Here is a 13,886-nt window from a genome sequence, read left to right on the forward strand (position 1 = left end):
ACCTCTTGAACTTCCAGAAACCGCAAATTTTATCCGATTCGACCGACCTCCCGATTTGACATATATTTCGATAGAAATAACATTATGACAAAATTTTGTATAGAACTAAAATTTTTACAAAATTTTCTATAGAAATAAAATGTTGACATAATTTTCTATAGAAATAAAATGTTGACAAAATTTTCTTTAGAAATAAAATTTTAATAAAATTTTCTATAGAAATAAAATTGTCCAAAGGTTTTCTCTAGAAATAAAATTTTGCCATATTTTCTATTGAAATAAAATTTTGATAACATTTTCTATTAAAATAACATTTTGACAAAATTTTCTATTGAAGTAAAATTTTTGCTAAAATTTTCTATGGAAGTAAAATGTTGAAAAAACAAATTCTATAGAAATAAAATTTTGACAAAATTTTCTATAGAAATAAAATTTTGACAAAATTTTCTATAAACTAAATTTCTTGAAGAATGTTAATTTTAAATTGTTACTGTTTGCTATATTGATAAAATTCTTGATTTGTTTGGTAGATTTTGCCAACTAAAATTTTGACAAAAATGTTTACACAAATAAAATTTTGACCAAGCTTTCTATAGAAATAACATTTTTAGACAATTTTCTATAGAAATAAAATTGTGAGAAGATTTTCTCTAAAATACAACTTTGACAAAACTTTCTATACAAATAAAATTTTGAAAAATTTTTCTTTAAAAATATAATTTTGAGAAAATTTTCTATAGAACTAAAATTTTGACAAAATTCAATAGAAAAGTACAATTTTGACAAAATTTTCAATAGAAATTAAATTTTGATAAAATTTTCTATAGGAATAAAGTTTTGACAAAATTTTCTATAGAAATAAAATTTTGAGAAAATTTTCTATAGAAATAAGATTTTGAAAACATTTTCTATATAAATAAAATTTTGAAAAAATTTTCTATCGAAATAAAATTTTGACAAAATTTTCTATAGAAATAAAATTTTCGTTTTGTTTGTTATTGTTGGCTTCTCTTCAATCGTCATTGTTGTTTTTGATCTCAGCTTAAAGCCATGCATTGACTAAACTACAAGTGTAGCTTAACCAACAGAGGAAAAGTATGATTGTCAAATTTATTTGGGCAAAGCCCTATAGACTGCAAGATGGTTGGATGGACGCACGTTTCGGAATTACCACATTCCTCATCAGCATCCTCTACTTGAAGCAAAACTATCAACCAATTATCAGAAGAAATTCAGGCAGTTCATTAAACCCAACAATGAACCACGCTTGAACCTCCCGAAAAAAGGTTTTGTATGATAACCGGCTTATGCCGAAATAAATTCAAAACAAACACATTTCTTTTCCTATGACAAAATTTTCTATAGAAATAAAAATTTTGACAAAATGTTCTATACAAATAAAATTTTGTCAAAATGTTCTACATAAATAAAATTTTGACCAAATTTTGTCAAAATTTTGTATAGAAATAAAATGTTGACAAAATTTTCTACCGAAATAAAATGTTGACACAATTTTTTATAGAAATAAAATTTTGACAAAATTTTCTATAGAAATAAAATTTTGACAAAATTTTATATAGAAATAAAATTATGATAAAATTTTCTATAGAAATTAAATTTTGACAAAATTTTAACATAATTTTTTATAGAAATAAAATGTTGACAAAATTTTCTATAGGAATTAAATTTTGACAAAAATTTTCCTGAAAAATAAAATTTTGCCAACATTTTCTATAGAAATAAAATTTTGCCAACATTTTCTATAGAAATAAAATTTTGCCAAAATTTTCTATAAATTATATTTCTTGAAAATGCTAATTTTGGATTGTTACTGTTTGTTATATTGATAGAATTCTTGATTTTTTTGGGCGATTTTGCCAACTAAAAATTTAACAAAAATTTTTACACAAATAAAATTTTGACCAAATTTTCTATAGAAATAACATTTTTAGAAAATTTTCTATAGAAATAAAATTGTGAGAAGATTTTCTCTAAAAATAAAACTTTGGCAAAACTTTCTATAGAAATAAAATTTTGAGAAGTTTTTCTATAAAAATATAATTTTGAGAAAATTTTCTATAGAACTAAAATTTTGAGAAAATTTTCCATAGAAATAAAATGTTGACAAAATTTTCTATTGAAGTACAATTTTGACAAAATTTTGAATAGAAATTAAATTTTGACACAATTTTCTATAGGAATAAAGTTTTTCTATAGAAATAAAATGTTGAGAAAATTTTCTATAGAAATAGGATTTTGACAACATTTTCTTGACTAAATTTTCTATAAAATAAAATTTTGACAAAATTTTCTATAGAATTAAAGTTGTGACGAAATATTTTATAAAAATAAAATGTTGACAACATTTGGTGTTGGAATAAAATATAAATAAAAAAATAAAATGTTGACAAAATTTTCTATAGATATAAAATTTTACAAAATTATTTTTGGTTTGGTAGTTTTTTGGTAAAATTTTCTACAAGTTTAGTTCGAGTGGCAACCGTGTTACACCGTGCTACACTAGTTTACGGGTTCATACAATATAATATTTTGTTGCAATAGAAATAAATTAAAGTAAGCATAAATTTAACATATCATCGTTTATAGGTATTTAACTCGATAAAGATCAAATCTACTATCGAACCCTTTGAATCTCAAAATTAGATTTATTTAATACTATTTTGTTAACTATTTCTTGCGTATCATTATTCCTGACCAAAGGTACATAAAACTCCACACGACAGGAAATTTGATATTTACTTCCATTTAAGAAAATTAAATCAATACTACAAAATAAAAATATAGAAAAAAGTTTTACTACTGAATAGCATATCATTCACATAACTTTCAAAAGCCATAGTCTCTCCAACGTCAACTAATATCTACCTTTAGTTTTAGTTTGGGATAAAAACTTTTAAATGAAATAAACTATCTTTTAATTCTCTAAAAACAAAATACATTAAAAGTTTATTTTTTATTTTTGCGGGACATGCAAAACGAAAAACACCATAGATACCCTCCTCTACATGAATCTAATGTCAGAAAGCTTTCATTATCCGCTTGACATAATAAAAAAAGTTAACTCAAAAGTTGTCATTAAAAAACCACTCAATCAGATTCGGTTTGAAATGCCGCAATTGAAATTCAGCTGAAAACTCATTCTTGCATAAACTCTGAGTCCCATATGTCTCGACCTTGTCCTATTGCACTACTATGTATGCATGAATGTTTTCAATTATTTTTTTATACACATAAATTAAAAAAAAAAAGAATATCATATATATCTATCAGTTTTCCTCTTAGTTAAGTTGCTGTTACCAATTTGTATACCCATTTGAACATTTACGAGAATGTGACTGTTCAAACAATTTGTCCAATTGAATACTACTGGCGACAGAAGAAAGTGTCCACCCAGTGCACAGTGCCACAATTGTTCAATTCTATCGAAAAAGAGAGAGATAATTGGAGTAAATTGAAATGAATTTAATTTTATAGGTCAAACTGGACTGGACGAAAAAATTGGTTGTCAATGGTAATGGAGGAAAGATTTATTTTAAAATGTTTTAGTACATACATACATGTATATATAGAGGAGGTATGTTGGGGAGGAAAATATAAATAAAAATTCTTATTAATAATAACCTCTCAAAGAGGACTGCATAGCTTATTAATTACCTACACCATGAGAAGTTCAGAAAACTTCGTCTATATATATCTGAAGGCAGTAGGTGAAAACTGACATTAAGAGAATCTATATTTGTTTTAGAAAATGTGTATGAGACACTAAAAATGTACACCTACGATTGGCCAACAGAACTCAAGCGCCGCCGATGGTGGTGTTTGCCGCCGTAACGATCGATGATTGCTCTCCGCACATATTTATCGACCCTGGGGTCCAAATAAATGACGAATATTGTAGGGAAAATGCCCTAAATACAGTACTGAAGTAGAGATGTGCACGTGACACAAAATTGTCGTGACTCACGAAAATGTTCGTGACTCACGCGTGAGTCGTGAGTCACGCTCATGGCAACGGCTTTAGTGTGTGTGAGCGTGATTAACAAACCCAAATGTCGTCCGTGAGCGTGAGTCACGAAAATATTATCTTCGTGAGTGTGCGCGAGTAAAGATTTACGCTCACGAAAATAATCCGGCTCACCAACATAAAACGTTTAAGAGTTAAATTCATTTCCAATTTTAGTGACACCTGGGATGTTAAGAATGTAATAACGCTCTCGATTTTAATAATGCTCATATTTTCAGACTCGTCGCTAAGTTAAATTACTCAAAAACTAGTTCGTGAGTCACGGTATATTTCGTGAGTCACGACATTTTCGTGCGTGAGTGTGCGTGAGTACAAATTTTCTTTTCGTGAGTGTGCGTTAGCGTGAGTCCTACCAAACAATATCGTCGGTGAGTGTGCGTGAGTAAGATTTCTCCGTCGTGAGTGTGCGTGATCAAAATATTACTCACCTGCACACCTCTATACTGAAGCCCTGAGAGGAAAAAAACATTTCGGTCGCAGACCATGGACATAGCAACAGGACTCAGCACAATCGTACTCAGCACACGTCCTCGCTTCATTTCTTTCGCACAATGACCACATGTTGCACAAACCCTATAAATTTATATTGAAAAACTCAAATGGAAAGTCCTAGCCCATCTAATGTCCGAGTATAGCCCAGATATTGTATAGCCCAGATATTGCATATTTCCAGTAAGATGGGAAAATGCAGTGGGCAGTCATGAACAATAGAGCCCGTTATTATACTGCACCCTCAGAAAAAATCGCTTCTCTAACATATGTTCCAAACATATTTTGCAGGAAGCACATATATTATTGGATACTGCCTAAACATTAATATGTTTGTTTTATGTGAACATATTATATGTTTGGAAGCATTTCGAGCCCAAAAATATTATATACTTGGAAGAATTTTCCCCAAAGAAGATTGGCTCATTCCCTCACATAATTTTCACTTCCACGAAATTTTTTAGTTCTTGGCACCTTTTTCTGTAATACAAATAATGTTGAAGAAATTATTCAATTTTATAATTTTTTTTAAATTTTACTTTTCGTCTGGACTGAGAATCGAACCGGGAACCATGCAATTTGTAAGCCAACACACTACCACTAGGCTACGTAGCTGTTATAGTTACCAATAGACAATTATCGTTATAAGTTACATTTATATAGCATAGATTGAAGCGCCCACGAGCCGATGCAAACAATACATTATTCAACAGAAACATATATTTGTTGGCCACGTGGAGCAGTGGTTAGCATGTTCGCCTTGCATGCAAAGGGTCCTGGGTTCAATCCCTACTCAGACCGAACACCATTTTTTTTTTTTTAATTTTTGTATTTATATATTTTATTATATTATTAAATTAATTTTTTTACAATGAATCTTCGAAATGTGTGTTATTAAAGATGTAGAGTCAGAAAAGAAGAGTGGTTGATATAAACGAAATGGACTGAGCTTTTGGATAAAATATATTTTTTTATTGCAAAAATAACAATTTTGTGACAAAAAACTGTTTTTGGTATAAAAGCTTGAAATTTTGGAACGAATTCAAAAAACTCTAACAAAAGAAGAACGTGGAGTCGAGTATAAACATACATAAATAATTTTATAATATACACATAAATTTAGTTAGGCGTGAACAGTTTTTTACTAGCATTTAACACCATTTTAAATGCATTAAAAACTTATCGTGTTTTGTACTTAATTTCATTTTTACCCTTAAGGCCGGTATTAAGTTGGCATTATCGTTCTAAAATGACCCTGTTTTGCCTTTTACTTTTCTTTAATAATTCATTTTAAAGAAAATAAACTTTTTCAATTTTTTAGCAAAACTCGAACTTAATGCCCGCTTCCGAATGTCTATTCTCTTTACATGAGTATTCAAATTAAATAATATTTAGACTTAAGCATATCAAATTTTTGGACTTATTATAAAACAGTTTTCCGAAACAACATACAAGCAGTTTCACAGAAATTGCTCTCTTTTGATTCTCTCGCTGTGTTATGTTGATATCTTTCGTCAACCCTCCCGGATTCCATCTCTATTTCTTTCTCTATACTCTCTCTGTCGCTCTCTGAATAAAATATCACAACTTATATATGTTTACTCGAAATTTGTAAATTTATATATGTTTACATTCACACATATTATTTTTATGAAACATTCATGCCCCAAACATAATATATTCTAGCATATTAACATATGTATCCCAAACATTTAGTGTTAGTTTAGGAACATTACATGTTTGCACTTAAATATATTGTGTTTAAAAATTGTGCCCGAAACACATTTTGTTTATATCGGAACATATGAAAAACATATTTTTCTAACAGTGTGACCACTTAGTGGTCAGAGTATAAAAACTTTGATCTGCCAAAAAATTTACCGACCAGAAATATGGATTTTAAACCCCATAAAATGTGTATCGATCGACTTAGAATCCCATCCTAAGCCGTTCTAATCCTTGGTATCCGTCCGTCTGTCCGTCCGTCCGTCCATTTGTCCTTGTATTTATTGTTTGCGGGATTTCGGTCGCAATTATTAACCGATTTTGATGAAATTTGCAAACTTTACTAAATAGAAAATGTCGAATTTGACCAATACAAAAATTGCACCGTTGATGACTGGCTCCCATATATAGATATGTATAGCCCAATTTCTCTAAATGGGGTCATATTGCACTTCTAATGTTGGTTGGGCAAATTAATCTAATAGACCACCCTACAAGCGTAAAAAATTTCAGATTTACAGCTTCCATAGTGCCCCACAAAGTTTAATCTACTATATTATTAACTGTACCTGCAAAGAATCACTTAAACCGTTTCAGATTATATATGTCTGTCCCGATTTTCAAAACGTTGGGCATAAACCCCAACGTAACCGATCTTACTCAAAGTACACATTAATCTTCTATAGTATCACCTAAACCTGCAAAATATCATCTAAATCGATTCAGATGTAGACATAGCTCCCATATATATGTATTGCTCACGTATAGCTCCTAATATCAGGCGTTTCTATCACGGTTGCTACTCGTGCCAAAAACAAATCTACCAACTTAAAATAAAATAAGTATATACGGCCGTAAGTTCGGCCAGGCCGAAGCTTATGTACCCTCCACCATGGATTGCGTAGAAACTTCTTCTAAAAACTGCTAAACACTGTCTTAAACCTCCTAACACCGTCTTCTAAATTGTAAGTAAGTCCATACGTTGTATAAGTAAGTCCATACGTGGTATATATTAACAAAATTTTCTATAGAAATAAATTTTTTACAAAATTTTCTATAGAAATAAAGTTTTGACAAAATTTTCTATAGAAATGAAATTTTAACAAAATTTTCTATAGAAATAAAATTCTAACAAAATTTTCTATAGAAATAAAATTTTAACAAAATTTTCTATAGTAATAAAATTTTGGTAGAATATTTTTGGCTCGAGTGGTAACCATGATTATGAACCGATATGGACCAATTTTTGTGTGATTGGGGATCGGCTATATATAACTATAGACCGATATGGACCAATTTTGGTATGGTTGTTAGCGGCCATATACTAACACCACGTTCCAAATTTGAAGCGGATCGGATGAATTTTTCTCCTCCAAGAGGCTCCGGAGGTCAAACCTGGAGAACGGTTTATATGGGGGCTATATATAATTATGGACCGATATGGACCAATTCTGGCACGGTTGTTAGAGACCATATACTAACACCATGTTCCAAATTTCAACCGGATCGGATGAAATTTGCTTCTCTTTGAACCTCCGCAAGCCAAATCTGGGGATCGGTTTATATGGGGGCTATATATAATTATGAACCGATGTGGACCAATTTTTGCATGGTTGTTAGAGACCATATACAAACAGCATGTACCAAATTTCAGCCGGATCGGATGAAATCTACTTCTCTTAAAGGCTCCGCAAACCAAATCTGGGGATCGGTTTATATGGGGGCTATATATAATTATGGACCTATGTGGACCAATTTTTGCAATGGACTGAATAGTCTAAGTGAGCCTGAATCATAATCGGGCTGCCACTTTATGGTTGTTAGAAACCACATACTTACATTATGTACCAAATTTCAGCCGGATCGAATGAAATTTGCTTCTCTTAGAGGCTCCGCAAACCAAATCTGGGGATCGGTTTATATGGGGGCTATATATAATTATGGACCGATGTGGACCAATTTTTGCATGGTTGTTAGAGGCCATATACTAACACCACGTTCCAAATTTGAAGCGGATCGGATGAATTTTTCTCCTCCAAGAGGCTCCGGAGGTCAAATCTGGAGAACGGTTTATATGGGGGCTATATATAATTATGGACCGATATGGACCAATTCTGGCACGGTTGTTAGAGACCATATACTAACACCATGTTCCAAATTTCAACCGGATCGGATGAAATTTGCTTCTCTTTGAACCTCCGCAAGCCAAATCTGGGGATCGGTTTTTATGGGGGCTATATATAATTATGAAACGATGTGGACCAATTTTTGCATGGTTATTAGAGACCATATGTTACACCAACTCCATGTACCAAATTTCAGCCTGATCGGATCAAATGTGCTTCTCTTTTAGGCTTCACAAACCAAATCTGGGGATCGGTTTATATGGGGGCTATATATAATTATGAACCGATGTGGACCAATTTTTGCATGGTTGTTAGAGACCATATGTTACACCAACTCCATGTACCAAATTTCAGCCTGTTCGGATGAAATATGCTTCTCTTAGCGGCTCCGCAAGCCAAATCTGAGGGTCCGTTTATATGGGGGCTACACGTAAAAGTGGACCGATATGGCCCATTTGCAATACCATCTGACCTACATCATTAACAACTACTTTGCCAAGTTTCAAGTCGATAGCTTGTTTCGTTCGGAAGTTAGCGCGATTTCAACAGACGGACAGACGCACGGACATGTTTAGATCGATTTAGAATTTCACCATGGCCCAGAATATATATATATATATATATATACTTTATGGGGTCTTAGAGCAATATTGCGATGTGTTACAAACGGAATGACAAAGTTAATATACCCCCATCCTATGGTGGAGGCTATAAAAATATTGTTTATGTTTTTTCTTGCATTGAATGTATAATCCCTCCTTCAGTGACAATTTTTCCCTTGGGAATTATAAATATATCGAATTTTAAATGTTTTAACCATTTTCTTGTATGAAATAACGAAAATTTGCATTTTTCAAGAAATTGAATTTATAGAAAATTTTTTCAAAGTTTTATTACTATAGAAAATTTTTTCAAAATTTCATTTCTATAGAAAATTTTCCCAAAATTTTATTTCTAAGGAAAATTTTGGCAAAATTTAATTTCTATAGAAAATTTTGTCAAAATTTTATTTCTATAAAAAAATTATGTCAAAATTTTATTTCTATAGAAAATGTTTGTCAAAATTGTATTTCTATAGAAAACTTTGTCAAAATTTTATTTCTATATAAAATTTTTTCAAAATTTTATTTCTATAGAAAAATTTGTCAAAATTTTATTTCTATAGAAAATTTGGTCAAAATTTTATTTCTATAGAAAAATTTGTCAAAATTCTATTTCTATAGAAAATTTTGTCAAAATTCTATTTCTATAGAAAATTTTGTCAAAATTCTATTTTTGTAGAAACGTTTATAATAATTTTAGTTGGCAAAATCTACAAAAAAAAAACAGTAAAAAATCTATCAATTTTGCTAGAATGCTACCAAATGTGACAACCGTGATATATATTCAGATTGATACAAAGCTCCCATAAATATGTACCCCTTAATTTTCTTAAATAAGGAAATACCAAAACCTATTTTAGTGATACTCCACAAATGCTTATGTTTACTTATTCAGTACACGCTCACAAAAAATCGCTTCTGTAACATATACTCCCAAGCATATTTTGCTTCAAGCATATACATTTTTGGGTATTGCCCAAACATTTATATGTTTCATCTCTTCCAATATATAATATGTTTGAAAGCATATTGGTCTAAACAATATATGTTTGGGTAGTCTAAGTTCCAAACATTTTGTATTTTTGCATCCAAATTCAATAATGTTGTCTTCCAAAAAACAATATGTTATTATATGAACATATAATATGTTTGGAAGCATTTTGCACCCAAAATTATTATATGCTTAAAAAAAATTCTCAAAATTTTATTTATTTATTTATATATTTACAATCATAATGAATTATGAAAATAAACAGGTAATATAGGTGCTAAAAACATAGGTTTTCGACCTGAATGCTCAAAATTTTGTTTCTGCCCAATTGTATATTCCCCCACATCTTTCTCACTTCCACGAGATTTTTTAGTTCTTAGCACCTTTTTCTGTAATACAAACATTGTAGAAGAAATTATTCAATTGTATGATTTTTTTTTATTTTAATTTTACCTTTTGCCGGACGGGGATTCGAACAGCGGACCACACAGTTTGTAAGGATCAAAGAAGTAGCTGATCAATTGCTCAAGGAAAAATAAAATGTTAATTTTGTAATAACAAGCAACAACCACCAACTTAATTCAATATCGCTCCCTGTTAAATAGCGCTCCAAGCTACTAAACACATATATGTTTATAGGCTATTTCTAAATTAATATATGTTTGCATCCAAGCATATTATATATATATATGTTCTAACATATTAACATATATGTCCCAAACATGTTATGCTAGTTTATGAACATTATATGCTTGCACTCAAAAATATTGTGTTTAAAAATTTGTGTTCCAAACATATAATGTTTATAGCCAAACATATGAAAAACAGTCTTTTTCATCCGTGTAGGAGTGGTTTAGGCTATGATATAGTTAGCCCCGCCCTGCTTTCTGCTTTACTCACTTGTTTCTTAATAAATTCTAAAACATTTGTAAAAATTTCGCATTTTTAATTTTTGCTTCCGATACTTTGGACAAATATTTTCGTTCCATTTGAAATTTATTGCAACATTTCTTGTAGCATTTTCCAGAATTCTCTCATGAAGGCAATTATTTAAATTAATTGCTGAATTTCTAACGAAAATTGGTTCTTATTTATTTTTTGAACACTGTAAACACTTTTTAAAAAATGAAAATTTCAAATAAGGACACATCAATGTGGGTGATTGTTGATGCGAATGGAATGTATGAAAGAGGCAACACGAGAGTGAATTGAACAACATACTTTAATACTAACGGATATGCTCATGCACAGATAGTCGTGTGTGCTCGTGTGTGTGTGCATACATAAAAATACATTTATACTTAAATGCCCCAGTGAGCTTATAGTTTACCTTACTCTACTCCCCAAAATCCTTCCTCCTATATATACGATATGTATTTGTGTGTGTATGGATAAAATCATGTATCATGTCTCTGTGTTTGTCTTTGTGTATGTCATCCTTTGCGTGAGTGAATGTTTTTGTGATGTTTACCTTTCAATTTCAATTACAGACTGCTTCATTAATTATACCATCGGTGCAAAAGTTGGATTCTGGAAATTATACATGCAGTCCTTCAAACAGTGAACCACGTACAGTCATTTTACATGTATTAAATGGTAAGTAGTTCAGACCCTTTTACTATCTTTACAAGTGAAGCAAAGACTTTTTTTCTCTATCCATTTACATTTCAGTTACATGAAATAGTTCCTTATGTATGATTACCAATGCAAATTTTGTTCTTTTTTTTGTAAGGGTCATTTCAGGCAAAAAGGAAACACGTGAGAGAGAAATAAGGGATAAACTTTAGTTTTTTTTTTGTAGTATGGCTATGGGGAGTAATGTTTCTATGAAGCAAAATTTAATTTACATTGCCTACTTTTAGGAGTTGCGGGTTGGATCATGATGGAATTACAAGGAAGGGCTTAAAGAAAATTCCATCAAGCAAAATAAATATGGAAGTGCATAAATATGTTACCGAATTTCTGCGCAAATGATATTAGGTGAATTTGAGGAATCATACTACCTGAACAAGATTTTGCCAGGTTATTATTTTACAATCCCCATCCCATGTGGGAGTGGGCCTAAAAAAAAACAATAGTCGAATTTGTATTGAAGGAGGAATGTGAGTAGGTTCTTTTTAGCTGAAAATTCTTAGAAAATCCGAAACTAAGCTTATATATTTTATTAATACCACAACGTATTTATTTGGAATTCACGTGAAATTCATTTAATTGCCACAATAAAGGCCTATAGGTCTTTGTTTAAATAATTTATTTTTATAATTACACTTTACAAATATCCCACATGTTATGTGGCTACACCATTCACATTAAGTTTATTGTTATTTGTGGTGAAAATAGTTGTCAATCTGGTCCCCACCCACTCTCCCAAATATGTACAAATATTTCATAGAACAAACAAAAAATAAATAAAATGAAATTGAATTGAATTTCATTGAAGTCACGTAATCAATTGTACCATAAAGCAAATAGGACAACCAAGCTCTCAAAAGCCTGAAAAGAGGGCCACTATTGTAACACCCTCAATATAATAAAATTATTTAATCAAAGTGAAGTAAATAAGAACATAGGTCCGAATTTTATGTAGGTCATGGAAATATGAGTAAACACTATTTTTTAATTAATACAGAAAACTAGTAAAAGCATTTAAGGTACGATGTTTGAAATAGGTAGTAATGAAATATGTGTTTACGTCAAAATTAAAATTATTATCCGATGTTCCTACTCAAACCATTCGCAGAATATTTTCCCAGCCATAAGAATGTAATAAATAGTGGGCTGAAATAACGGGCTACCACCATAACCCATCAATTTCCATATTTATGGTGTCCTCTTAAACTTCTTGGTCCTCCTTAACACAACAACTAAAATGGTATATAACAAGATAATGACGTTTGTATGGCAATACTAGAATTATATCCATGTGGTTCAATTCCAACGAAGTTGTATCGACGAACACATTAAAAATTTCTCATATTATCTGCAGATCTCAAAAATATCATATCTCTCTGTACAAAGAGCTAACGAGCTTAAATTTTACCACAAATACAATGAATTGATGATTAGTTTTGAGACGGGCACTTGTAATAGGTGTCAAGGTGACATAGAACATTTTTGCAAAATTTTATTTCTATAGAAAATTTTCTCAAAATTTCATTTCTAAAGAAAATTTTGTCAAAATTTTTATTCTAGGAAAATTTTATTTCTAAGTACAATTTTCTTCAAAATTTCATTGTTATAGAAAATTTTGCCAAAATTTAATTTTTATAGAAAATATTCTGAACATTTTATTTCTATAGAAAATATTGGCAAAACCTTATTTCACTAAAGCCAATTTAACTTTATTTTAGTTTATGGAATTACTATGTTTGAAGAAAGTTTCCGAGTTACCGATCGTCTTAGAATTAAATTCTGAGTCGATTTGGCGATGTCCGTCTGTCTGTCTGTCTATCTGTCCGTCCGTCTGTATGTATATGTAATTTTGTGTGCAAAGTGCAGCTCGCAGTTTAAGTCCGATCATCCTCAATTTTGGCACAGAGTTTTACATTGGCTCAAAGACAAACGCTATTGATTTTGAAAAAAATCGGTTCAGATTTAGATATAGCTGCCATATATATCACCAATCTGGTCATAATTGACGTATTTATCAACGTATTTTCTCAAAATTTCGTGCAGAAAAATATTTTGGGGTTTTCGTAAGATATGCAAAATATCAGCCAAATCGGTTCAGATTTAGATATAGCTCCCATATATATCCTTCGTCCGATTTGAACTTATATGGCCTCAAAAGCCAAAGTTTTGCCCTGATTTGCTTCAAATTTTGCACAAGGAGTACGTTTAAGAGTATCATTCAGTGTGCTAAATTTGGTTGAAATCGGTTCAGTTTTAGATACAGCTCCCATATATGT

General features: G+C 30.6%; 1 protein-coding gene across 2 annotated transcripts in view; it reads left to right on the top strand.

The window, feature by feature from the left end:
• The window catches only part of dpr15 (defective proboscis extension response 15), an 87,291-nt gene that overhangs the window by 59,702 nt on the left and 13,703 nt on the right, over positions 1-13,886 (top strand). For both annotated transcript variants that reach the window (XM_075289711.1, XM_075289712.1), the window contains one exon: positions 11,469-11,574. In XM_075289711.1, the coding sequence (XP_075145826.1) occupies positions 11,469-11,574 (106 nt within the window). The remainder of the gene's footprint in view (positions 1-11,468; positions 11,575-13,886) is intronic.

Source organism: Haematobia irritans, chromosome 1, assembly GCF_050003625.1.
Source record: "Haematobia irritans isolate KBUSLIRL chromosome 1, ASM5000362v1, whole genome shotgun sequence".
NCBI lineage: Eukaryota > Metazoa > Arthropoda > Insecta > Diptera > Muscidae > Haematobia > Haematobia irritans.